This window comes from Mesocricetus auratus, unplaced genomic scaffold (genome assembly GCF_017639785.1).
Source record: "Mesocricetus auratus isolate SY011 unplaced genomic scaffold, BCM_Maur_2.0 Super-Scaffold_100009, whole genome shotgun sequence".
NCBI classification, from domain to species: Eukaryota; Metazoa; Chordata; class Mammalia; order Rodentia; family Cricetidae; genus Mesocricetus; species Mesocricetus auratus.
Genome location: NW_024429193.1, coordinates 50639940 through 50667423, shown reverse-complemented (window position 1 = coordinate 50667423; position 27484 = coordinate 50639940). Strand labels below are relative to the sequence as shown.

At 44.5% G+C, this 27484-nt stretch overlaps 2 protein-coding genes across 8 annotated transcripts in view; one reads left to right on the top strand and one right to left on the bottom strand.

The window, feature by feature from the left end:
- The window catches only part of LOC101844401 (adenosine receptor A3), a 71905-nt gene extending 56676 nt beyond the window's left edge, over nt 1-15229 (top strand). The window contains exons 2-8 of one of the 3 annotated variants that reach the window (XM_040752102.1): nt 1931-1943; nt 7358-7451; nt 9190-9531; nt 11060-11126; nt 12407-12507; nt 13034-13101; nt 14835-15229. In XM_040752102.1, coding sequence (XP_040608036.1) covers nt 1931-1943; nt 7358-7451; nt 9190-9531; nt 11060-11126; nt 12407-12507; nt 13034-13101; nt 14835-14846 — 697 coding nt within the window. In that variant the 3' untranslated portion in view covers nt 14847-15229. Of the gene's footprint in view, nt 1-1930; nt 1944-7349; nt 7452-9189; nt 9532-11059; nt 11127-12406; nt 12508-13033; nt 13102-14831 lie in introns of those variants that run through there. The other 2 variants (XM_040752098.1, XM_040752099.1) reach the window with 2 other exon arrangements.
- Nucleotides 15230-17704: 2475 nt separating this feature from the next.
- CUNH1orf162 (chromosome unknown C1orf162 homolog) lies at nt 17705-25020 on the bottom strand. Of its 5 annotated transcripts, none has more exons than XM_040752103.1 (7): nt 24742-25020; nt 24597-24640; nt 19951-20506; nt 19199-19256; nt 18567-18661; nt 18262-18317; nt 17705-17983 (listed from the first exon to the last, which is right to left on the bottom strand). In XM_040752103.1, the coding sequence occupies exons 3-7, from the start codon at nt 20003-20005 to the stop codon at nt 17822-17824; spliced, it is 426 nt and encodes a 141-aa protein (XP_040608037.1). In that variant the 5' UTR covers nt 20006-20506; nt 24597-24640; nt 24742-25020; the 3' UTR covers nt 17705-17821. The 5 variants fall into 5 exon arrangements, with proteins under 5 accessions (XP_040608037.1, XP_021086617.1, XP_021086615.1 ...); XM_021230958.2 differs by having other exon boundaries at nt 19951-20250; XM_021230956.2 differs by having other exon boundaries at nt 19951-20016; nt 24742-25018.
- Nucleotides 25021-27484: the final 2464 nt, after the last annotated feature.

The following is a 27484-nucleotide window of genomic DNA, read 5'->3' as shown; positions in this document are numbered from 1 at the left end:
CATGCTGTTGTAGCAACACTCAGTCTCCCCTTTTTAATTTAAAGTGAACACTTCCCTCAAGTCTGAAGAAAAACCTGGCCTGGACCTGTAGGTATTGTTAGACCGTGGCAACTAGGTTTGAGAACAACCTTTACTTTTTTTCTTTGCCCTTCTGATTGTCACTGGTGGCTTGCTAGGAACAACGTTGTTTCATTTTTGCTAAGTGGGAAAATCCTGAGATTCTTGGAAGAAGTCAAAGCCAGGGACTCAGAAGAAGCTGAAACCTAACATATGAAAATACCCTTTTAGCACAAAGTCAAAAAAGGTGAGCCAAAACTCTTTGGCTACATCCTAATCTGAGTGGCTGTGGCTACCACATGGAGCTGGGATGTCAACCAACCAAGCTGCTGATGTTGGCCATGTCTGGGTCTGTTGTCCAGTTGCAGTTGGGGTCTATGTTGAAGTTTGTGGCACAGGTTGCCAGTAAGGCCCATCTGGAGGCCCAGGTGGTTGCCAGTGGTCTTGTTGGAGTCTGGGGGTCGTGCTGCAGCAGGGGCTACATAGATCTGGGTGACCTGTGCTGCCACCTGGGGCCATGGTGTCATCCAGGCCCAGGCTGCTGCTGAGGGTCATGTCTGGGTCCATGGCCCTATAGCAGCCAGGGACTGGATTGACATATGTGACTTCTGTTACCACAGAGGACCATGAGGATGCCCAGGGTCAGGTCAGCCACCTGAGTTCAGGCTAGTATCAGAGGGCCATGATGCATGCAGATCTGAGTGGCCTGCACTGCTATTCAATGCCATGATGACGTTCAGGCCAGAGCTGCAGCTGAGGGGTATGTCAGAGTCCATGGCCCTACTGCAGCCAGGGTCTGTACTTATGTCCAAGGCTCCTGTTACCATCAAAGGCCTTGCAGATGCCCAAGGTCTAGGGCCATGTTAGCATCTAAAGGCCACACTGCCACTGGGGCCTGTGCTGGCCTGGGGAAAACTGGCCTTGCCTCTCTCTAGACACTGCAACAAGAGAGACGGCCCTGATGACCCTCATGTGAGAGCTGGCCCCTGTACTCCGGAGAGATGTCCTCACCCCTCACCACAGTTGAGGAATAACCGATCCTGAGGGTGTAGGCATGGAGGAGCTAACTCCACCCCCTTGCCTGAGGTGGGTGGCCCCAGCAGCTGAGACTGACCAGCTCAGCTATCACCCAGGCCCACAGCTGAGCCTTGGGTTGGCCCACCCTAGCATCTACCCCCATCTAGGCCCTGCTGGAGCTCATGAAGGAACCAGTACTTTGGAATAATACCCGCAGGATCTCCAAGACTCGGGGTAGCCAAGAAATATCCCAGAGGAGATCCAGTGATGATGGTGTATCAGAAACCAGAGGCCTTGAACCAGAACAGTGACTCATTGTAATGAGCATTTACAAATAAAGCTAAAAGGACAAACTGTATATATAACTATATAGCACACCAAGGCCCCCAATGCCACCAGAATGAATGAAGAGGAGTTGGAGAAGCAGGGAAGAAGGGGAAACAGAAGAGGAGTTTGGTTTTGTTTTTTTGTTTGTTTGGTTTGTTCTTATTTTTTGTTTGTTGCTTGCTTTGTTTTGTTTTCTTTTGGAGGGTGGCTGCAGGGATGATGAGAGGATATGGGGGGATCAGGAGGTGAGCAGAATTGGAATGCATGATGTGAAATGCCCAAAGCATAAATAAAGAAGTCAAACTTAGAAAACAATCCTCTAAAGGTAAAAGATACAGAGACACTCAGACAAATCCAGGAATGGCTTTCTCCTCTTCCAAATGAAGACACTGAACAAATGTAGATGCCAAATACGTGGGTTTATTACTTTGCTATGTTTTTTAAATAAATCAAGTAGAACTAGAGACTAGCTTACCAAATGTCACCAAAAAGCTATTTCTCCTCCATTTTTATTTGTGTGGGGGTGGAGGTGGAGGGAACCAGTCTACAGCTCAGATTGGACTGAAGTTCACTATGTAGCCTAAACTAGCATCAGAACTTAGTAGAAATCATGGTAGTCTTCCTGCCTCAGTCTCCCTAGTACTAGGATTACAGGCATGAGTTACCACACCTAGTTTATGCTGAACTTGCTGTAGTACTTGGCACAGCAGAAGAGTAGGAAAACTTCGCAGATGTGTTTAAGGGAAACTCAGAGGCCAGGTGCAGTGGTGTCCATCTGTAATCAGGAGTACTCAGTAGGCTGAGGCAGGAGAGTGAGAGGACAGACTATGTAAAAGCACCTTATCTAGCCCATTTTTAAAAAGTAAGTTAAAACACACTGAAATTTCAATGAGTTTGTCATGAGCATTTGGCGATTCCTGAACAGAGCAACTGCAGACTACAAGCAGCTCTGCTACGGGGGCAGTTGGAAAGGCTTTAACAGCGTCTTGGTGGCCACATGACAGAGAGAAAGCCTATTTGGTGGTGACTGAGGGGTTAAGTGGTAAGTATGATTCTACAGTGTACATGGAGTTGACTGCCGGTTTGATGGTGTAGGAACCAAAGGTGTTGGAGTCATTTCAGTCCACTAACTTCTTTGAAGCAGAAAAGAGAAAAAGAAGCGTCTTGAGCTGTGTTCTTGCTGGAGGGTGTGGCACTGTGACATTCAGATACTTTTGAACAGAGAAGGCATCTGCTTGGTCCTAAACTGCGATGAGAACCACTGCACACTTACAGGACAAGCCTTAGTGACTTGAGGGTAATTGTGAACAGGGGTTAGTGTCTGACTTCAGGAGATTGTTGTTAGAGATAACAACAAGATTCCCTGAAAATGCCACCGGCTGCAGGCTGGTTTGCTGCCTGTTGTAGATGAGTGGCTGCTTTCCCGGGCAGACGGCAGCAGGTTGTCAATCAGAATCCTATGCCGATGTCATCATCCAGATGCATAATTCCCAGGCATGTTCTCAAGAAATACCTTTTCCTAACCACTGTAGCTGGCTAGGATAAGAGTGAGAAGCCTGGCGTGCATGTAATTCTCTATGTAAACTATAAAGTGCTCTACAGCTTTGTAGGATTATTGCTCTGTGTGTGTGTCTGTGTGTGTGTGTGTAAGAGAGAGACAAAGAGAGGAAGAGAGACAGAGAGGGAGGGAGAGGGAGAGGGGGAGGGAGAGAGAGAGAGAGAGAGAGAGAGAGAGAGAGAGAGAGAGAGAGAGAGAGAGGCATAATGCAATGGGAAAGGTTTCTATTGCTGTCATTTTCCAAACCTGCTAGATTTCACATCAGATCACATTGACTCTACTCTACTGACTATGTGAACTTGGCTGACTAACTTAGATTCCTGTGTCTGCTCTCATTTGTAATATGGGAATAATAACATTCATATTCCGGTCCTTTTGTTTCTTAAAAAATATTGTTAGTGTGTGTGTGTGTGTGTGTGTGTGTGTGTGTGTAAGGGCATGTGTGACAACACTTGTGTGGATGTGTGTGGAAGAGAGAGAGAGAGAGAGAGAGAGAGAGGAGAAAGGGCATGTGTGACAGCATTCGTGTGGATGTCAGAGGACAGTCTTGTGGAGGTAGTTCTCTCCATTTACCACGTGGGTTCTGGGATAAAATTCAGGTTGTCAGGCTTATGCAGCAAGCATTAATATTGGCTGAGACATTTTACTGGTGCCTTGTTTTGCTACTTTTTATTTTGTCAAAATCAAAAGTTATAAAGTGGAGTGACTAGGATAATGAGCTCTCATTTATCTATTATCCTGTTTTAGTACTTACTGATTTATGGTCTCTCTTGTTTCATTTATGGTCATACCTACTTAACCCTTCCCTGATTATCTTGAAATTTTGGACTTCAAATTATTTCATCTATAAACACATGAAATATGTTCTAAAAAGTATTACTGGGATTATTATCAGGACCTATGTCTCATTTGTTTTATTTGATTTTTTCTATTTTTTAATTTAAATTAGAAACAAGCTTATTTTACATGTCAATCCCAGTTCCCTCTCCTTCCCCTCCCTCCTCCCCCAACTAACCCCCTATCTCATCCCTTTTCCGCTCCCCAGGGAGGATGAGGTCTTCCATGGGAGATCTTCAAAGTCTGTCATATCATTTGGAGCTGGACCTAGGCCCTCCCCCATGTGTTTAGGCTGAGAGAGTATCCCTCTATGTGGAATAGGCTCCCAAAGTCCATTTGTATACTAGAGATAAATATTGATCTACTACCAGAGGCCCCATAGATTGACGAGGCCTCCTCACTGACACCCACATTCAGGGGGTCTGGATCAGTCCTATGCTGGTTTCCCAGCTATCAGTCCATGAGTTCACCCTTGTTTCAGGTCAGCTATTTCTGTGGGTTCCTCCAGGCAGTCTTGACTCCTTTGTTCATCACTCCTCCCTCTCTGCAACTGGATTCCATGAGTTCAATTCAGTGTTTAGCTGTGTGTGTCTGCTTCTGTTTCCATCAGCTACTGGATGAAGGCTCTAGGATGGCATACAAGGTAGTCATCAATCTCATTATCGGGGAAGGGCATTTATGGTAGCCTCTCCACTATTGCTTAGATTCTTAGTTGGTGTCATCCTTGTAGATCTCTGGACATTTCCCTAGTGATAGATTTCTCTTTAAACCTAAAATGACTTCCTCTGTTATGGTATCTCTTATCTTGCTCTCCTCTATTCTTCCCTGACTCAACCTTCCTGCTCCCTCATGTCTTCCTGTCCCCTCCTCTTCTCCCCTTTTCTTTCTCCTACTCCCTCTGCCTTTCTCCATGCTCCCAATTTGCTCACTTTCCCCTTCTCCGGGGACCATGTATGTCTCTCTTAGGGTCCTCCTTGTTTCCTAGCTACTCTGTCAGTGTAGAGTATAGACTGGTAATCCTTTGTTCTATGTCTAAAATTCATATAAGAGTGAGTACATACCATGTTTCTCTTTTTGTGACTGGGTTACCTTGCTCAGGATGGTTTCTTCTAGTTCCATTCATTTGTCTGTGAATTTCAAGATTCCATTGATTTTTCTGCTGAGTAGTACTCCATTGTGTAAATGTACCACATTTTTTCTATCCAGTCTTGAGGGGCATCTAGGTTGCTTCCAGGTTCTGGTTATTACAAATAATGCTGCTATGAACATAGTGGAACAGATGTCCTTGTTGTGTGAATGCATATCTTTTGGGCATATGCCTAAGAGTGGAATTGCTGGATCTTGTGGTGAACTCATTCCCTTTATTTGATTTTTTAATTTGAGACAGAATTTCACATAGTATAGGCTGGCCTTGATATTTAATTGAGGATGACCCTGAACTCCTGATCCTCCTGCTTCCATCTCCAAAGTGCTCGAATTATAGTGTGTGCCACAACACCCAGTACTCTCATTATAATGTAACTTTTCATTATCTTGGGCATTTAGCTGATACTTAATCATGTACACTCCTTTTCTATTTCTGATGGCATTTTCTTTAGTCATTTGGTGTCATTTCTGAATAACACTGATCATTTTGCTTCTAGTATTGACAAAGATAAGGACTGCATTTCAAAAAACTCAGAATTATTATTTGCTGGGTAATATAAGACAAGTATTTGTCATCTGCTCCTGGTCTGTATAGGTCAGGAATTCAGGAGCATCTTCTTGGATGGTTTACATTCATGATGTCTCATGAAATTGCTGTGCCAGACATGAAAGACTGATCATGGACACTACCGAGGTGACTCTGGCATGAGTCTGGCATCACAAGGTGATATTGGCAAGTGTTGCCTTTTCATATGAGTCCTTTCCATTGTTTGTTTTAGTCCCCTTAAAATGATGGTCCACTCCCCCAAGGTAACAGTACAAGAAACTGCAGCAGAAGTTGTACCACATTTGAAAGACACACTTCATACTTCTGCCAAATTTTATCATGGAAGTCAGCCCTGACTCACCTTCAGATGGGCTACACAAAGGCATGTATAGCAAGGGACATCTGGTATACCTGGCTGGTGTGGTTGGTTAGTTTTTGTCAACTTGACATAAATCTAGACATATCTGAGAATAAGAAATCTCTGTTGAGAAATTGCTTCCATCAAGTTGTCTTGTGGGCAAGTCTATGAGGGCATTTTCTTGATTGCTAATTGATGTATCAGGGCTCAGTTCACTGTATGGGTGGTGCCGTCCCTGGGCAGGTGGGCTTGTACTATATGCTCAATCGAGGAAGAGAAGACCAGTAAGCAGCTTTCCTACCTAGTCTCTGCTTTAGTTCCTGACTTTTGCTCCTGCCCCTGCTTTCCTCAATAACAGACTGTAATCTAAAAACTGAAATAAAGCCTTTTCTTCCCCTAATTGCTTTGGGTCATAGCAACAAAGAGGCTGTGATGATACCATTAACATACCTAAAACAAAAGGAACAGCTAACAATATCAACTATCTAGGCACTGAAATGAGTTTCACATATTATCATTTGCCAATACATTTCACTCAGCTTCATTTAACCTATTGATTCTCCTTCCTAGTCTCCTTTGTGTCCACACATTTTGTTGGTTGAAACAGAGATCACCAATGAGGAGTAAATAATGTAATATAGGTAAAAGCCCCATCGTAATGCAAGCTTGGTGCAGGTGCACATGCTGAATTCCCATGAATTAAAGGAAGTCTCCCCTTTTCTCAAGAAAGGATGTAATCATACAATGTAGAAAAGCCATCTTCATCTGGCCCTTGAAGGGAAGTGCTATCTCTAGGGTCTAATAAGGAGCATCCAGCTTAAACTTGGGAATTTAAGGAGGTTCAAGAACTCAAACTTTCAAAGCTAGTGGTCAGAACACGTGTATCTGCCAGGAATCAGGAGAAGCTGCTGCTGCTACTGCATGGAAAGACCCCTTGATGTGTCCCAGCTCTATTAAGAAAAGTTTTCCAGAATCTGGAGCCTCTGTCCCCGGATGCTGACAACTATTCTCATGTATTCTAGCAGGTGTATATTCTTCTGGCTGCCGGCATGCTCCACCTCTAACCACACTCCCTTGGTCTTCACTGTAGTTTCAGATTCAATTTACTAAGGATTTCTCCAATCTAAATAGACACTGAGCCTCTAAGAATGACGGAGGGACAAGAGGCACAGCCATGTCAAGACAGGGTACAGTTGCTCACATGAATCTGTGGGAGTGGTGACGTATATGTTTTCTGGGTATCTTTAAAGTGTTATGCTAAGTGGATTTAATCAAGGAGAGTGTTTTTTTTTTGCTGCTCTGGTCTCTGCTGGGAGCTCAGATTTTCACAGTTGCTGCAAAGGTGATTTTTTTTCATGAATGATATCCTTCCGGTGAGTTCCCATTGCACAGGACAGAACCTGGCTGGCTCTGTACAGCAGCATTACTTAGAGTAACTGGTGGTTCTCCCTTCACGGAGGATAAAACCACCATACATTCAAACATATGTTTCCCTCATGCAGATCCAGAGTCCCTGAGATCCTCTGTTCTTACCATTCCAGCTGAAGTTTACTTCCTTCTCATCATGAAGCACTTCATTCTGCTCTCCTTGGCTCTCTTTTCAGGTAAGATGTTGGGAAGGAACACCTCTACCATCTAAGCTGCAACCTTTTGAGGCAGCTCTACTTAAAGGCTCTGCTTAGTGTAGCTGTTTAAAGCACCTAAGCATCTGGATAGGAAAATGAGAGGAGGTGAAAATGGGTCTTGTTAACAGGCCCTACTAAGAGATCCTAGGTCCTTACCTAGGATGAGGGAGTTGTGGGGAACTTGAAACCCTTGACAGAAATTGAAGCTCTGCGGTGTTTTGGTTTCCGTGTCCCCAATTCTCCTTTGCTTCTCCTTTCCTCCCTCACATGTTTGCATAGATATAGGCAGCCCTGCTCACCTCCATTCTGCTAAGCCTGACACCGAAGATGGTACTCAGAAATGGGACTTGCCCCAAGCTGTGACACCTCTCGGTTATGCTCCCTTTAGACTTCTCTGCAGCTCTCTGAGGGTCAGCATCCTTGTCTAGGACCTGAGGATCACAAGATCCTCTTGTGTGGTTGTGATGAGAAGAAACTGACATTTGTAGGAATGTGTTGTCTCCTGTAAGACACACTGGAAGCAACTCTCGTGCTGGGGTGGGGGCGGGTAACATACACTTGGAAGGCTGAGAGAGTGATGGTTTTTGCGGTCCCCTCTCTCCTCTCTGGTCAGATATTTTCCCAGCCACGGTAAAGCCGGATGTTGCATGTGTGACTTCCTCATTATGAAATATCCTGACATGATAAAGATGCCCACACTGGTCACTTGTACGGCAAGCTCTCAGCTCCTAAAATCACGAGTCCCTTTATTTTTAGTCCTTTGCAGCCAGAGCAAGCCTCCTAACCTTTCGCTTCCTTTCAGTGGCTGCCAAGATAAGGTAGGGAGCTAGGGGCAGAGCTAAGGGGCTAGAGGGAGAAAGAAATCTCATGTTCTTCAAGGCTCCTTGTGTCCACATCTCAGGCTAGGAGAAAAGACTTCAGCAGCTGTGGAATCTAAGCACATCATACATCAGAGCCTCCTAAATTCAGGGAAGGTCTTTTTCCTTTAGTTAATTCTCTCTAGAAACACCCAGAGATATGATTGATTAATCTAAGCATCTCCTAATCTAATCAAGTGGACATCAAGATTAGCTCTCATAAATCCCCAAATAAAGGTTTCTTCAGAACTGATGTAATTCTGAGGACTTTCTGGCCTTCCTATGCCTTCACATGGTTTTGCCTAACTTCATCTGTTCTTAAATTTTTAAATAAGGACAGCAGCCATATTGGATTCAGAACTATCCAAATTAGGGCTGAGAGATGGCTCAGCAGGTAGCTAACAACCGCCTGTAGCTTCAGTTCCAGGAGATGTGACATCTGTCTCTGACCTCTGGGCTCCAGGCATACATGGTGCACTCACATACATGTGGTGTCCCCATATACATGCAGAGAAAACACTAATACACATAAAATAAAACAAAAAATCTTAAAAAGCTTTTTGAAAGAGCTACCCTAATGATCTAATTTTAACTTAATTTCTTCTTAAAGGACTTTCTTGTGTCCAAATTCAGTCACATCACATTCTTTATAGGGATTAAGGTTTCAACATGTGAAAGATACAATTTAGCCCATAATCATGACCAAATTCAAATGGACAAAACCCAAATTCCAATTAATTATCCTTCAGGAGCTCAGGAGGTTCAGTATGTTTCCACGAATAATGTACTCGTGTGTGTGTGTGTGTGTGTGTGTGTGTGTGTGTGTGTGTGTGTGTGTGTGTGTGTTTGTATGTCCACAGATGCCATGGTCATGGATGAAAAGGTGAAGTCAGGCGTTGAGCTGGACACAGTTTCTGCTAACTGTAACTACGATGCTCACTACAAGGACCACACCAAGTACTGGTGCCGGGGCTATTTCAGGGACTCGTGTAACATTATCGCCTACACCCCTAACAGCACCAACCGGGTGGTCCTGAAGGACACAGGAAGCAAGCTCATCATCACTGTGTCCTGCCTGGTCAAGGAGGACACAGGCTGGTACTGGTGTGGCATCCAGAGGAACTTTGCCAGAGATGACATGGATTTTACACAGTTGATTGTGACTGACAACAGAGATGGCCGGGTCAATGGGTTTTCACCTGGTAATGAGACTGGCAAGGGATCTTTGAAGGGTAATGGGTGTTTGCTGAGGTAGTAAAAACTCACCGAAGGGTCCAGGTCTGGTGGTGCACGCTTTTAATCCCAGCACTCAGAAGGCAAAGGCCAGCCTGGTCTACATAGTGAGTTCCAAGCCAGGCAGAACTACAAAATGAGACCCTGTCTCAAAACAAAAACGCCTTACTGAAGGCAGTCACCACCAACTCAACTTCCTTTTGTATTGTCTGAGGTAACCTGCTCTCGGCCCCACTTTGTATGGTGGGACTGGGGGTTAGGTAGAGTTTTGTAGGAAAGCATAGCACCTGAGTCCTAGGTGTGCTTGTAACTCGCCTTTCCTCACAGAAGTCCTGCTCACAGATGTTGGAAGAGCCTGGAAGGTCTCATAGGAGTGACACCTTTGTAGAGATGGTCCAGGTTTTGAAATCTCAGCCTCCCAGGTCTAGAACCATGGAGATTGGCTTGATAAGTGACTGGGGCTTCAAGCTTCTTGAAACTGGGAAGTTTAAAAGGTTGATGCAAATTAAATATAGTGGTCAAACTTGCCAGCACGCATCTTTACTCATGTGGGATGCAATTAACCCTTGGAGGCTACTGGGAGAGACTGGAACCGGAGGGCAAAGTTTGCCTAGGTCAGACTGGGACTTTGAGGTGGAGCTAAGTCTTAGGATCTCCCAATGTTCACAGGCTCCTTCTCTGGAGCCTGGAAAACTCTTTAGCACCAGGAAGCAGACCCCCCTCCCCCGCCCCATATTTCAGGCGGGCAACTGTGGAAGGCACTAGCTGTTCTTCCAGTGTTCCGTTTAGAAAAACGATGTGTTTTTCTGTCACTGTCTGGAGCCCAATGACAGTAGGAAAACATGCTAGAAAGACTTGTGGGAAGCCTCACACCCACCCCACCTCTTCAGTTCTTGTGCTGGTTAGATCCTTGCTCACACGTGGTCTACTGGTAACTGATGCAGCTAGCATCCCACTAAGTGGGTAACTCCACACTGGCCGTGTTTCCGCTCTGCATACTTCTGCTTTTTATAGCATCTCTTGAGTGTTTAGTTCTAGAAGAGAGGAGTGTTACCCAAATCTGCTCCTTTAAAGGAACACAGAGGAGGGAATGTGGGTCTCCCCTATGGATTGTTAGTGGCTATCAGAGGAACTATGTCACAGATTGACCCATTCCCTAAGGGACTTTTCCTCCTTGGGAGTGACCCTAGCTTGAGTCTCTAATCACGAGCTGATTCTTGACTGCACAGGGTTTTTGTGCAAATCTGGAAAAGGTGTCCTTTTCCTCTTGAGTGCAGAGGACCCAGTGGCAGTGTATATGACTTAGCCGGTGCTCTGTGGACTGGACTTCTCTCCCCAGCCTTGCCCCTGGCATGTTTATGCAACAGTTAGCATTGTTGTCAAATGCACTTACTTACTCTCTGGAGGGGAAGAGAAAGACAGGTGGGGATGCAGCTGGAGCCAAAGGAAGGGCCCCAAGATGAGCTTTTTATTCTCAACAATTCCTTTGTGATTCAGACACCTCAAGGAACAGGAGCCGGAGCTGTAGGACTTCCAAAGTTTTCCAAAAGGCAGAGGGCTCCAGGTGAGTAAGGATCTGAGGAGGTGATGGGGTGGGAGTGGGTGGGGTGGGGTGAACCACATAACGTGTTAGTGACTGGTTTACACCTTCTGCTTCAACTGTATATTGTTTCTCTGCCTAAACTAAGTATCTTCATTGTAATGGCTTGGTTTCTTTAAAATGACTATTTTTGTTTGAGAGCAGTAGAAAATAGCTTCTAGTTACTTTAATCAATTTATGTATGTATATATGTATTTATTATTGTCCTGGAACTCACTCTGTAAACCAGGCTGACCTCACACTCACAGACATCTGCCTGCCTCTGCTTCCCAAGTGCTGGGATTAAAGGTGTGTGGGACCCCCACCTGGCTTAGTTGCTTTAATTTTAAAGAGGACATTATCCCAGGGGGGAGAGAGGTGTTTGAATGCAGAGACAGGGATACAGGCAAGAAAAGGTGCCAAGAACTCAACAGGACGTTTTCTTTATCTCTAGCTCTATTTCCATCTGATATTCTCCAGTGTGTTCGCTTCCTTCTCTTCATATGCCAGTCTTGCCTACTTCTACTTTGTTCTTTAAAAAGTTTGATTCATTTTTATTCTATGTGTATGAATGTTTTATGTACATGTATGTATATGCACCACATTCATGCCTGGTGCCTATGGAGTCAAGAAAGGGGAGCCTGATCCTCTGGAACTGGAGCTAATGATAGTTATGGGCTGCAGTGCAGGTGCTGGGAACCGAACCTCTGAGCTATCTCTCTAGGCCCCTATTTGTTTTGTTTTGAGACAGAGTCTGAAAAAGTTTCCCCCAAGTTGCTATGTAGCTGAGTGTTGACCTTAGACTAAAACCTTTGTTCCCTCTGCTTCCTCCTTCTGAGCAATGGGATTACAGCTGTGTGCTACCACAGCCAGTTTACAAGCCCTCCACCAATTAGGCTATATCCCCCAACTTGTATTTCTTCTGTCTCTCCTTCCCTCTCTCTTCCTCCCAGCTCCCCTCCGTCCCTCCCCTCCCACCCTCTTTCTTATGAACACAGGAGGTGATACCCATTTATCTTTGCCCAGCTTATTTCTTCCCAATTCAAAGGAATGGCCGAAGACTGTAGTTTTCCGCTCCTAGTCCCCATTTCATTTCTGACGAAGGGCTCCTTTAGATGCCCATCAGTTACTTATACAAAGGACAGAGTGGCTGGTGTGGGACGTAGTTGTCAGGAGCTACTGGGACTGGGATGGAAGCGATGCTGGGAGAAGGAAACCAAAGGGGAACTTCCAAAAGACCTGCTATCTGATGTGATTTCTTCTAGAATGTCCATTCTGATCATTTGCATACTGATTACTGGCTTGGGGATCATCTTTATAATCAGTCATTTGTCCAGGGGAAAGAGAAGCCAAAGAAATAGAGGAGGTAAGTAACCCTGGGGTGGGGGGGATTAGGCAGTGTAGAGGGAATTAAAAAGTGTAGAAGTCAAGGAGTATCTCTCACATGAATGAGTGTGACCCTCTGCTTAATGCCTAGTCACTTAGGTACCAAGGCAGTCAGCCCGCCCACAGGCTGAGGAGGATATAATGCCCCCTCACAGTGACAATGGCATCATGAGAGGTGACTGAAGGAACTTTGTAGTCATAAGTGGAAGTAAGTGCAGGCGGGGATAGGGAAGCAAGAAATAACCACACTTCAGGTTCTATATTTGTAGGGCTACTTACCTTCCCAGCACATAAGCTTTGGGCAATAATCTAATAGCTTTACTCTTTGTTTGAAACATTTTATTCTCCTGTAGGGATGGAGCCAAGGCTCCTGTCAAATGATGGAGTCTCTGTAACTGCCCCCTCCAGCATGTGTAAAAAGGTCTCCTTGCAAGGGGTCTGTGTGGGTTGGGTGGGCCCAGGAACCTCAGCCCTTAGCTTTGTGTCTTTGTTTTTTTCTTGGGTAGTTACTGGTAAAAGCATTGCTAGAAGTCCCCAGCCAAACAAAGCTTCTTCTGTGGTCTCCATACCCTTGGTAAGTTCCCTCCTTTATTCTTCAGTACTGAGTCCTGAGATGCCCTCCAGGACCCCATCTTTATGTCTCCCCATTCGTAGAGAGGGGACTATGTGATCACTTGCCTTTCCCTGTGATACAGGCGGGTCCTACCATCTGGAAAGTTCTCTAAGTCACCATATGGTGGTTCTGCTAAGTTCTAAAGCATTTGCAGAACTGAAAGAACACCATGAGAACATCTGTTTAGCCAAGGCGATACTGTTAGCTTTTGTCTTTTTATGATCAGAAACCATGGAAACACCTTCGGTAGTGAAGAGACTGGAGCTGTAATTACAAAATGGATTCCAGTCACCCTACGTGGGTTTGGAAACATAGAAAAACAACATTTCAGAGAAATAATGGTTAAGATAAAGCAAACAAACAGAAGCCTCAGAACAGAAATCCAGCACCATCACTAAATCCCAGTAGGATCCTGAGACGGCAGACCTGTCAGTGACTCACAAGGGGCCAGGGGCAGTAACTGAAATATGAAGACAAGGCCATAGGGTCTCCAGCTGCAGCTGTGCTGTTTGGGTTCCATGCAGACGCAGAGCAAGCTTCCACAAATGGCAAAGGAGCGGCTCACACAGCGTTCTTGCCTTTTTGCCATCTAGAAACTTTGGGAGCAATGGAGGTGAGGGATACAGTCAAAGTGACACCCCGCAGGGATTGTCTGGTTTTACTCCCTCTAGGATACAATTGTAGTTTGTGGTTTTTTTTCAGGAACTTATCATCACTTCTTTAAGATACAACCCATGGCAACATTTTTCTTTCCCAAGCCAGTTTTTCCCTCTGCATTTCCCACCCTGTTGCTATACTCTACCCATGTCCCAGCCACCCACCCACTCACCCACTCACCCTTCATTTTGCAAACTAGTTTCTGGGGTTACAAAGACAAGCAAAAGAGCTAACACTTGTTTTCATGGAGCTTGTGGTATAAAATAGGAAAACACCTGGGCAGCTGTGGTGCACTCAGAAACCTAGGTAGAAGGATCCTCAAACTCGAGGTCAGCTTGAACTACGTAGTGAGTTCTATCCCTGCCTAGGCTACAGAGTGAGCCTCTGTCGCAAAAATAATGTGGTGTGGTGAGGTGGGGGAATACAAGCAGTCCCACATAAGCACAAATGTAAACTTGTCAAGTAAAATAAGTAAGGTGACATGATGCTGTAAAAGATGAGACAATAGAATCTAATGCTATTCTCTTCAGTATGAAGCCCACAACCTGTTTTAGCTACGGTCTCATGCTTGGGGAAACATGACAGTCTGAAATAAAGTCCCTTTTAATTTTGTTATTCTTGGACCCTGCATTCCAGATGCATTTATGCTATCAAAACTCAGAGAGAGAAGTGCAAGGCCCAGGTACCCACCTTGCCTGCAGCTGACTGACAAGTCTTGCGGGGGGGGGGGAAGACAGAATAAATCAATTTTAAAAATCCAAACTTGGGTGTTTTGTTCCCAGGAAGCCCAGGAGTGCCAGGAGCAGCTGGCTCCCACAGCGTTTCTTGCCTTTTGCCATGTGGGAGCTTTGGGAAATGTGAAGGTTGGGGATGCTTAGATTTGTTTGAAAAAATTCTTGTGGTGTATGGTAATGTAATCTTTAATTTAGAAGAGAGGAAAATAGGCTCAAAAAAGTGACAGTTGTGACTTTTTGCTGACAAACACTCTGGCAAGAGACCCCAACTCAGTTTTCCTTTTCTATTTCCCAACAAAGTAGGTAACGATTTGAAGTTCTTCCTACATGTCCTGACTCAAGAAAATGGCTCAAACTGAACACGTGACTGAAGATTTCTTTAATTTAGTTCCCAAATAAAGTGATGTGGTTACAGTTGACTCTCCATGACAGTTAGCCTGCACCTCAGAGACTGATTCTGACCTTTCTGGATTTCTAAAGTACTCTCTGACCTTGAAGCAATCTTTTGTGGCAAGGTGACAACAGTGGTGTCAGAAGAGCCATGACAGACCACGCCAAGCAAGGCTGCCATTGAATAACATCTCCAGACCTTAGCATTAGATTGGCTGGAGTGAAGAAGGGGTACAGAATCTTGGCCAAGGGGAAATGATTTGTATTTTATTTATCAGCCAATAAATATCTGAATAGTGTTGAAAGAGTCCTCAAGTATGACTAACTTCTCCTAGGCCATCACTGGAAACACGTTTCTTGAAATGTTCCTAAAAAGCATAACATTCCAGTACATCTCTTAATTGATATTAAAAATGCTGTTTTAGCCAAAAATAGGATTGAATCTGTGGTTCTCGTAGTCTCTTGGTGAAAGGATCATGGCCCCATCTCCAATGGAAACCTGTCACCAGAGTAAGTGGATGTTGCATCTGACCAATGTGCAACTAAGGGATGACAAGTGACAAATGCATACAAATCAGGAAGCGTAAGGCAGGAATGAGGCATCCTCATCCGTGGGAACCAATAGAGTTACATCACTGTTGGTGCAGGATTACTACTGCCTTATATGCTTCCCTGAAACCTGCAACCCTCTCCCCATGTGGTGTCATTCCCACTGTTTCAACATGGCTTTTGCTGCCCTCGTAAGAGCCCTGGTATTCTGTGGGCAAAGTGTAGACTCATGTGTACACTTGCACGTATGGAGGCTGAAGGATAACCTCAGATGTCACTCCTCAGGGGCTGCCCACCGTGTATGAAACAGGGTCTCTCGTTGGTCTGGAGCTTGCTCATTAAGCTAGGCTAGATAAACAATGAGACCCAGGTATTGTCCAGTGTCTGCCTCTCCAGGGTTAGGGTTATAAGCATGCCCCATGTTTTCACATGAGTTCTCGGGATCAAAGTCAGGTTCTTGTTACTGTGAGGCATTTTCCTAGCTCCAGAAGAACACAGTGTAATATGCCATGGTTCCTTCTGATAGGGTGTAGGTCCAGCCTTAGAATCCTCAAGTGGTCCCCTGGTTTGCACAAGGTTGGAGTGGAGATTGGGTGTTCACCAGATTCTCTATATATCTTGTCAGGTTAGATTGTAGCTCTTGCAAAGCCTTAGATGAGCATAATTCAGGCTCTGCCCTGACCCCTTTATTTGGGAGGGACTCCAAGCTCAGCAGTCCGAGGGAAATGGTAAGGCTATGGATATCATACCTGCATATTTCCTTGTAGCTTTTCTCCTTTTGAGTCTCAAACACCAAAAACAAAACAAAACAAAACAAAACTTATCCACCTGCTCCTGACCAATCCCAGTCTTGTCCAGTGGCTATGTATTGAATTTATTCAACTTACCAGGGACTAAACTCTTAAAGAAAACTGTTTGTTTACCAGCAGCTAATAATTGTCAGTGGCTCTTCAGCAAGGAGTAGGATTGTGTGCCCAACTCACCTCTCCATGTTACGACTTGCACAGGTCTTAAGAATTCTGTCACAGGTTGGAGAGATAGCTCAGTGGTTAAGAGCTTTGGCTGTTCTTCCAGAGGACCTGAGTTCAACTCCCAGCACCCACATGGTAGCTCACAACCATCTACAACCGGATCTGATGCCCTCTTCTGGTATGCAGTTATACATGCAGGTAGAATACTGTATACATAAAATAAATAAATCTTAAGAATACTTTCACAAAAGCTGAGTGCATATTTAGTGTGCGTGCGTGCGTGTGTGTGTGTGTGTGTGTGTGTGTGTGTGTGTGTGTGTATGTGTATGTGTGTGTGTGTGTGTTTGTATACTGGCATGTACACACACCACAGAGTAAATGTGAAGGTTAGATGACAACTTTCAGGAGTCAGTTCTCTGTGTTCACCATGTAAGTCCCAGGGATTGAATTCAAGTTGTCAGATTAGGTGGCAAATGCCCTTATCTACCTCACCTGCCCTCATGTTTATTTTATAATTTTTCTTCTTATTTAGTACTTACATTTCAGAATATGCTTGCCCAATTAAAAAGAATCTTCCTGTTATTTTTAATGGGACAGTTTATATGAGTGTCTCTTTGTTTTGAGAGTAAATGAACATGTTTAATCTTTACCTTTGTCTCATAACCAAGGTTGTCACACACATCTCTAATGTTACACTGAGGAGACTGAAACCCACATTTGACTAGTGTTCTATACAATATGGACTTTTTTTTAGGTTTTTTGAGACAGGGTTTCTCTGACAATATGGACTTTGTGTTGGCTTAGAACTCTGGTCTTGACTTGTGGAGAAGATGATGGGACACAGTGATAACTGATGGAGAAAGGGCCAACACTGGAGGAGGGTTTGCCATTATTTGAAAATCTTAGACTGTTCCTTAGGGTTGGTTCCTTCCTGGTTATCATCAGTGAGTTTCTTTATCTGGAACTCTGTCCCCTTTTGGAAAGTTCAGGGGAGCTGCTCAAGGGGCTGCTACTGGCAATGCACCAGCAGCCTTTTCTCTGGTGAAGAAAGTAATTAACCATTTTGTTGTTGTTGTTGTTTGTTTTTCAAGACAGGGTTTCTCTGTGGCTTTGGAGGCTGTCCTGGAACTAGCTCTTGTAGACCAGGCTGCCTCTGCCTCCCGAGTGCTGGAATTAAAGGCGTGTGCCACCACCACCCGGTCTTAACCATTGGTTTTTAAAACAAATGACAGCACTAACAGATCAGGCCTACACACCTTTGACTGCAGTTGTGCACAGGTTGTGCTAAGTTTGCGGGAAACAAACAACAAAAACAAGCATACAAAACAAAGCCAGAAAGCAACCTGTAGCTGGAACTAAGGGGAGGTCCTGCATTCTGCCTCATTGGAGAGGCAGGCATGGGCCTGACACTTTAATCTGAGAATAGACCGTGGGGTCCAAGTCTGTGGAGCGGTTTCCAGTCAAGTCACTGCTGTTTCCTTCTGAGGGCTTGAAAGTCATGCTGGCATAGGTAAGTGACTCCTTTGAGACAGATGACAGCTTCTGAGGAGAAAGAGGAGGAAGAGTGAATTTAATTTGCAATAAGAGGTGTCTCTTTAAAAGTGTCTTGAAAACTTCCAAAAGTGGGGACCCAAAGAGAGCAGAAGAACTCATACGAGAGTCACTTGTCCAGAGCCAGAAAGTGACACCAGTATTCCAGCCAGTAACCCAGTATGAAGAGGACACAAACTAAACCAACTCCCCCCAAATAATTTTATGCCACTTTCATCACACCCAGTCCTCCTCTTACAGCCCTAAAACAACAGCATGGGCTTACTTACCTTGATGGGAGGCTCTGAAAGAGGGTCCTGGGCCTGGGCCTGGGCCTTGGAGTAACCTGCAGCAGATGCCAGGAAGAAGAGGATTGTCCTCTTACCATGGGGTCTGAAGGAGTGGGGAGCCTCTTCCTTCAACTTTGGGTCAAAGATAGTAGGTAGGGGTAGGGGTGTAGCGGGAGAGCAGTAAGGCCAAGAAGGGAAGGGCCTCGAAGTGGATCTGTGGAGAGGGTGGGCTGAGCAGAGCAAGCCTTCCCTCCACTTCCCCATCACTCAGTGAAAGCAAGAAAAGTCTAACAGAGACCACTCACTTTTTCTGCAGCTCCTGACGATAATGAAGATAAGGGCCACAAGTAGCAGCGTCAGCAGAACCCCGGCAAAAAAGGCCAAAATGAAATGTTCCTGTCTGTTTGGCAGAGAAAGGAAGTAGATGAACCACTGGCAGGGGCCTCTTGGAATTTTTCCTGGAAGCCAAGCTTAGCTTTCTTACTTAGGCTCTCATATGGGCTGATGGACTTGCTCCCACCCACTGCGTGGGAAGAGACACTTTGCTTCTGGGTTCCAGAGGCATTTGAGACTCCCCCAATCCTGTCCTCATCACTCTGCACCTCAACGCTGTAAGTTGAGGTGACTCATGATCTCTCACATCTTGGGCAATGCTGAGTTCATGCTGCTTACAATCAGCACGTGGAAAGCTGAGGCAGGAAGATTGCGGCAAGTTGGAGGCCAACCTGGACTACATTGTGAGACATGCTCAATCCCCCCCCCCCCCCCCCGCAAACAAAACCAAAGAGCAGAACTATACTCCTAAGATCAAACACTTAGTTCTTTCACTGCTAACTGGTCTCTTCTCCCACTCAGATTGCCCTTCCTAAGTCCCCAAGACAAAATGGTCAACAAAAATTCCAGTGCCACATGTCTTAGATAAAATGTGTTCCTTTACTTAGGACTGGAGAAACAGGGTGCAGAGCTGGTCACTGGGGCTGCCGTGGAGACTGTGCCTGCAGAGAACATGAGAGGGATCAGTTTTGGGGGATCAGTGTCCCTGCTCTTTCCCTGCCATCCCTCCAGGATAAGACAGCAAGTTTCCCCACTACCCATGGGGACTCACAAATTGGCTACAACTCTGTAGGGGGGAGAACAGGGGGTCTTTTTTTGCCAGTGCTGGGCAACTGAACCCAGGACAAGCCCTCCATCACTGAGATATACCCTGTCTGACTGAGACCTTTAAAGTAGAGCTATACTTGAACTGGTATACAAACTAAAGAAGCAGGGGCTAGTGTTGAAGTTCCGTGTCCCTTATGCAAACAAAATAAATATTCTGTGTTTCCTTCAGGGCATAGTGGGAAGTCCTGGCAAGATGTGGGTCCTTTGACCTCAGTAGGTACTTCCCAAACTCTATGACACCTGCCCCCCAAGTGGTGTATGTGTGTGTGTGTCTTTTCCAGGGCCTAACCCACAGAGAGGGGAACAAGAAACATGACTAGATTTTCACTAGCTGATCTACTCAGTTTGGAGGGCCAGTAAGGTCTTTCTGGTTCCTTTTTCTAGTCCTTGGGGGACACTGGTTTCTGTATTATGATAAACTTGAATTCTTCTGGCTCAGAAATGCTCTAGGTAACACTGTCTCCCATGGGGCTTTCAACACAATTCTTTCTTTTGCCAATTCACTGTAAGTGCCAAGGGAAGTGATACCTTCTGTCCCGAACTCACTGATTTGGGGTTTAGATGTAGAGGTAATAGATCCCATGCTGTCTTCTCCTGAGAATAAAACAGGTACTCTTTAGCTTGGTGCGGAGGCTGGGCACGGCAGGGCATTCACACTGGGCTGGAGCTCGGGAAGGGCTAATCCCACCATGGAGGTGCAGTGGTGCGTCTTTGGTGCTTTGTTCACCTGGACATGTCCACCGGCCAGAGAAGCTACATCTGAGCCCTTCAGACTAGCATCACTCTCTGTGCTTTATATGCAGCAGCTGGGTGTTGTGGAATATGTCTCTGAGGAGAGGATAGTAGGGGAGGTGGTAGGAGGAGGATCAAGAGTTCAAAGTCAACCTTGGTTATGCAGTAAATGCCAAGTTAACCCAGGTAACATCAGACACCCAATCATAAACAAAAGTAAGGGGCTGGAGAGATGATGGATCAGTAGTTAAGAGCACTTGGCGCTCTTCTAGAGGACAAGGGTCCAGTTCACAGCTGTAACTCCAGTTCCAGGGGATCTGACACATCTTCTGGCCTGCACCAGTACTGCATGCTTATACATAAAAATAAATAAATAAATACAATAAATTAAAATAAGAAGAAAACTGCTAGCTGTTAGGTACATAAGACCCAGTCTCAATCAATCAATCAATCAATCAATCAATCAATCAATCAATCAATCAAAAATTCAGCACTTTGGCGGCCACCAACCCAGTACCACTGTGTGACTTTGGCACACCTGGTGATTCCTTCATTGTAACACAGAATGACATATGGTCTTCTTTAATCTTTGAGATATATGGTGGCTTTTCAGACATGCATGCATGTCCTTGAACAGTCTCTAGGAATTATTGAAATGAATGCAAAGATGAGGTTGGAGAGATGGCTTAGTGGTTAAGACCATTTGCTGCTGCCCTTGAAGAGGACCTAGGTATGATTCCCAGCACTCACAAGGCAACTCACAACCATCTGTAACTAATTCCAAGCGATCAGACGCCCTCTTCTGGCCTCTGTGGGCAACAAACAAACATGTGGTATACAATGTTACATCTAGTCAAAACTCAGACTATAAAGCATCTAATGGCAGGAAAGTATTCCTAGAGCTCATTGCTAGCTGAGTGAATCCCTTTTAGCCATATATCACAAGTTTTATTAAAGCTGCCTGGAACACTGCTTCCCATACAAGGCCAGATCTCTTTTTTGCTCAGCATTTTATGTTCATTCTTACACATTTCTCAAATCCCGTAGAACATTTTTTTAGTGGTGCTAGCCCTTTCTGCTACAGTACTCCCCCATTTGTGGGAGATACTTTGCAAGATCTTGTGTAGATGTCAAAGACCAAGGACAGTCCCAAAACCTGTACAGTACAGACCATGCTTTTTGTTAGGCTTGCTGTCTTAGTTAGGGTTACTATTGCTTTGACAAAATACCACCACCCAAAAGCATGTTGGAGAGAAAAGATTTTATTTAGTTTACACTTCCACATTGCTGTTCATCACTGAAGGAAATCAGGACAGGAACTCAAACAGGGCAGGAACCTGGAGGCAGGAGCTGATGCAGAAGCCATGCTTACTGGCTTGCTCTCCAGGGCTTGCTCAATCTACCTTCTTATAGAACTTAGGATCAATAGCCCAGAGATGGCACCATTCACCATGGGCTGGGCCCTCCCCAACTGGTCCTAAATGAGAAACTGCCTTACAGCTAGATCTCATGGAGGCATTCTGTCTACCGAGGCTCCTTCCTCTCTGATGACTCTAGCTTGTGTCAAGTTGACACACACACTTAGCAAGTGCACATGCCATGCCTGTGAAGTTTTTAGAGAGTATTACAGAGAGGGATTGGCTATAAAACATAGTCATCACAGCAGTATATCATGATAAAATCTATTTAAAACAAAGGGTTGTTTGCTTATGGAAATTTCCCGTTCATATTTTCAAATCATAGTTGACCAGAAAGAACTGAAATTGTCACAAGCAAACCCATGTGAGAGCATGCTATTGAGCACAGATAGGCTTTCTTGACAATTCCCTATTTGTGCAAATGTTTGCCAATGTGGTTAATAACTAACAGTTAATCAGGTGCTTTTATGTACAAAATTTTAGTTACAAACTTGGTTATTTTTTTGGTGGCCATAATTTTAATACATATTTAGGCAACCCCACAATAAAAAATGGGGGGTGTCTCTCCAATTTCCGCTGAATTGTAAGGTAATTTACTTAGACAGAAAATGCCATAAATGGTTTACATGTTTTAATCCATGAGCTCTTATAAGTGATTGTTTTCAATCCTTAGATATGAGGGGAAGACTTTGAGAAGGATTCCTGTCCCGAAGTGTCATTAAAACAGTAGTAAGGCAACGTTATAATGTACCTTACCATTCAGCAAGCATTTTCATATCTGTCACTGTCAGAGAAAAAGGAAAGTACTGACAAGAAAATGTATGACAAGTTTGACGATGAAAACAGGAAAGCCATGGTCCAAGCAAAATCAGCAGGAATAATGGTTTTTCTATCAGTCTTTGGTTCTTTTTGAAATTTATGTTGGCCATGCTTTTAAGTTCAGAACTTGGAAGGCAGAGACAAGTGGATGTTTGTGAGTTCAAGGTCAGCATGGTCTACATAGTAAGTTACAGGACAGTCGGGACTGTGTAGTGAGACTCTGTCTCAAAATAAAATAAAATAAGTCAATGGTATTCATTTCAGAACTTCATGAAGTATTAGTATATCTTATTGTATTTTTACTATACTTTCTATTATTCTTCTATTTTAACTTTTATAAATATGTATTTTTATAATATTGAAATGTATTCTTCCTGAGGATTTCCACTAGGTCTTACATTCAGAGCTACTGATGGCCTTCCTCTTTTACAGCAGTGGTTCTATATGAACAGGCAATCCAAATAAATATTATCACATAAAAAAAAACTTAGGCCAGAATGGATGGAACTAGAAGAAACCATTCTGAGTGAGGGAACCACAAAAAGACAAACATGGTATGTAAGCACTCATATATGGATTTAGACATGGAGTAAAGGATTACCAGTCTGCAATCCACACCGCCAGAGAGGCTGGGAAACTGGGAGGACCCTAAGAGAGACATACATGGTCCTCTGGAGAAGAGAAAGGCACAAGATCTCCTGAGTGGACTGGGAGCATGGCGGGGGGGGGGGTGAGAAGGAGGTAGAAGGAAGAGGAGGTGAAGAAGAGTGGAGAGGAGGACATGGGGGAGCAGGAAGATTGGGTGCTGGAAATAGAGGAGAGCAAGGAAAGAGATACCATAATAGAGGGAGCCATTATAGGTTTAAAGAGAAATCTGGCACTAGGGAAATGTCCAGATGACACCAACTAACAATCTAAGTAATAGTGGAGAGGCTGCCTTAAACGCCCTTCCCCAATAATGAGATTGATGACTACCTTATACACCATCCTAGAGCCTTCATCCAGTAGCCGATGGAAGCAGAAGCAGACACCCACAACTAAACACTGAGCTGAACTGGAGTCCAGTTGCAGAGAGGGAGGAGTGATGAGCAAAGGGGTCAAGACCAGGCTGGAGAAACCCACAAAGACAGCTGACCTGAACAAGAGGGAGCTCATGGAACCCAGACTGATAGCTAGGAAACCAGCATAGGACCGACCCAGACCCCCTGAACATGGATGTAGGTTGGGAGGCCTGGACAATCTATGGGGCCTCTGGCAGTGGATCAGTATTTATCCCTAGTGTACGAATGGACGTTGGGAGCCCACTCCACATACAGGGGATACTCTCAGCCTAGACACACGGGGGAGGGCCTAGGCCCTGCTCCAAATGATATGACAGACTTTGAAGATCCCCCATGGAAGACCTCACCCTTCCTGGGAAGCAGAAAGGGGATGGGATAGGTGGCCAATGGGGGGCAAGGGAGGAGGGGAGAGAGAGAACTGGGATTGACATGTAAAACAAGCTTGTTCCTAATTTAAATAAAAAAGTAAAAAAAAACCACTATCAGAGCTACAAAACAAAAAACAAAACAAACAAACAAACAAAAAAACTTAGGCTACCCTACCCTCACAGACTAAATCATCTCACAACACCACAGAGAAACAGCTTCTTACAAATCCAGGTGACAAAAACAACAATCCAGTCAGGGGTGGTAGCTCACACTAATCCCAGAACTTCAAAGGCTGAGGCAGGAGAATTGCCATGAGGTCAAGGCTAGTCTGGATTACACAGGACCTGTCTGAAAAGTCCAAAACAAGCCTAGAATAGTGGGTTCACATCTTTAATGCCAGCATTTGGCAGAGGCAGGCAGGTCTAGGATGGCCTGAGTTCTAGGGCAGTCAGGGCTACATAGTGTGACTCTGTCTTAAAACAGCAGCAAAAACAACCCACCAAAGTAAGGGCCAACGAGATGGCTCAGCAAATAAAGGCACATGCCTCACAACTCTGGAAACTCAAATTCAATTCCTAGATCCCATGTAAAGGTGAAAGAAAAGAACTTACTTAAAGTTGTCCTTGATACACACACACACACACACACACACACACACACACACACACATTTTTAATTCCAAAAGAAAATAACAATAACCCAGACATGTGACAGAAGCATAAAGTTGAATCAGAAACAATTTTCTTGGCAGTTTGATCTGGCACAAGAGACTTACCTACACGACCTGTGCCACACAGTCATTCAAATTCAATCCTTCTCCTACCAAATAAGAAAAACACATCAGAAACCACCAAATACACATTTAAAATGTCCTTTCATGAGCAGTTACTTGGTCTGGATTAGAAGGGTCTTTAATTTACCTTTCCAGAAAAACTCCAGTCATAAGATGCAGCTGTCAAAGATGAAACTTTTTACTTGCTTCTCTTCCTAGTTTTCTTTTTCAGAAATGGTGAAACAAAGTTTACTCCCACTGCTACTGTCACCATCAAGCTGTGTCGCAAAGATATGTTTAAGCTCCATGCCACAGACTTCCTCTTTGAAGCCGATGATATTTTTTTCCATTCTTTGGCTTCTCTCTCTTTAAAATGGGTCTCTTCCCCTCAGGAAGGCGGCGGCGGACCCGAGAGCGGGGGAGCCGCGGCGGGGCGGTAGCGAGCGCTGGAATCGGCCCCCAGGCAGACGCGGCCGCGCGGGAGCAGCCGCCTTCCTGCTCTCCTCAGGCCGCTCTGTGGACAAGCGAGCATCGGTCTCAGACTCCGCTCCGTCTCCACCGTGAGGAGGGAACTCCGCAGTTCTGCACCTGTCGCCACCTTAAAAGATCGGAGATGGCCGAGGCAGCTAGTTTGAGCAGACGTTGAAGTCGCTCCTCGCTGTTTTCTAAGCAATGCTTGGTTGTCAGATGGGAGCATGGGCGGTTTTCAAATTTCTATCTCCCTGACCTTTTTCGCCTCTTCTCCACACACTGGCGTTTACCTTCAACGGGCTAAATGTTTCGTTTGACTCCCGTCGTGGGTCAGTACTGTTCTCGGCCTGCAGGTTTCCTCGGGGAATAAAACACAAAGATCCCTTCCCCTCGTGGACCTTACATTTTATGCAGAGAATAAATAATAAGACGGTTATGTTACTTGGCATATGGTACCAACAAGAAATTTGAGCGAGATAAAAGGACATCAACGCAAGCCTGAAGAAAAACGAATTGCTCCATTTTAAGCCATAATCAGTTATACAGGAACACAACTTTGGGAAACAGTCTTCAAAAAAGCCTTGATGAGGGAGCTGGAGAGATGGCTCAGCAGTTAAGAGCACTGACTGTTCTTCCAGGGGTCCTGAGTTCAATTCCTGGCAACCACAGAAGGCTGTATATACAATAAATAAAATAAAGTTGCAGGGGTGTGATATTAAAAAAAGCCTTGATGAGCTCATATAGTCCCAGAAGATCACCCCCCAGCTTGCCCTTCAAGTTTTACTTCAGTTTGATAAAGCTATAAATTCAGCTTTGGCTCAAAGAGTCAGGAACAGAGTCAGTTTCAGGGGCTCTCTAAATACATACAGATTCTAAAATAATGTTTAGACTTTTGTTTTGAATGATGTTGAATTTAGAGAGGTGACAGAACTTATTAAAGTGGATAAAGTGAAAATTGTAGCCTGTGATGGTAAAAATACTGGCTCCAATACTACAGAATGAATAGAGAAATCCGGCTTTTTTTTTATGCCACCTTCTGTTATTTTCATGGCTTTTGAAGAAAAACATAGAAGAGACTTTTTCAAAAAAAATTTATTCTCACGGTGCAGAAATGACAACACTGTGCTATACTGTAACCCAAGGGTTCCACAGAGAGAAGCATGTGACTCTCTTCTCTTACATGACCTTTAGTACACAGCATAAAGAAATGTAACTTTTTTAAAATGACAAATCAAAAGTGGTTGCCTTCATACGAATATTCTTCAATAAACTTGTTCTAAAACTAAACTAAACCAAACTAAAATAGGTCTCTTCTCAGAGACTAGCAGGCCTTAAACTGCTGTGGATGACAGTGACCTTTTGCCTGAAGGCCGGGATTACAGCATGCAGGACCATGCTTGGTTTCTGTAGTGCTGGATGAAACTCAGATCTTCACACATGCTAGGCAAGCACTCTCCCGATACAGCCAAGAGAGTTGCTTGCATATACTTTCAGGCATGAATGCCAGAACATGGAGGAAAGTTCATTTCTAGGGAAGAGCTTATTATTTAGCCTCTCTGAAGTTACGGACACTAGCATGACATCATCACCATCATCAATGACTTCATAAGTGCATCAGGTCTGATTAAGGAGATGACACTGACATAGAAGAATGAAGAGTTAAATGTCCAAATTAAATTACAGGCTGAGGACTCAAGTGTGTTCAGAGCACTGAAATCCCTTTTGAGGGGGAAGGAGAGTCATTTATTTATAAGCATTTATTAGTAAAAGAATATGACTAAGCCAGGCATTAGTGGCGCATGCCTTTAATCTCAGCACTCAGGAGACAGAGGCATGCGGATCTCTGTGAGTTCGAGGCCAGCCTGGACTACAGAGCTAGTTCCAGGACAGCCTCCAAAACAATACAGAGAAACCCTGTCTTGAAAACAACAACAACAACAACAAAAAAAAAGAATATGACTAAACTCACTCATCAGATAGATTGCCTCAAGAACTGGTGGTTGGGATTAGGCAGTGTATTTGGGGGATCTTGGGATGGTTCAGGAGTGGGCACTGGTATCAGGGGAGACACTAAACAGTAAACACAGATGAGCTATAGAACCAGAGTAAGACATCTTTAAATTCCAGCAAGACGTATACAGTCATTAGGTTTCATTATGTGAAGATGAGACTGTGGGCATACAAACTTAGCTGGTATATCAGCCACACCATAAGGCTTCCAGATGCAATCAAGAGAGTAGATAAGCTGTGTGTGGCGAGGTATCTGTGAATCCTGCACTCAGGAGGCTGAGACAGGAAAACCTCCAAGCCAGACCTTTTCTTAGAGGAGGCAGGGGCTGATTTGATAAACATGAAATGAATGAGGTTGCTACCAGCATAAAACAGCATACTATTCTAGAGTAAACTTTCTAAGTAGGAGT

Excerpts from the sequence above, each read along its gene's own strand:
- CUNH1orf162 (XM_040752103.1), bottom strand. The coding sequence starts at position 20,005 with ATGGGATCTATTACCTCTACATCTAAACCCCAAATCAGTGAGTTCGGG. Across the intron at positions 19,257-19,950 it reads CAGTGAGTTCGGGACAGAAG|GCACAGTCTCCACGGCAGCC; the intron begins GTATCACTTCCC and ends TGTTCTCTGCAG. Across the intron at positions 17,984-18,261 it reads TTTCAGAGCCTCCCATCAAG|AAGCTGTCATCTGTCTCAAA; the intron begins GTAAGTAAGCCC and ends CTTTCTCCTCAG.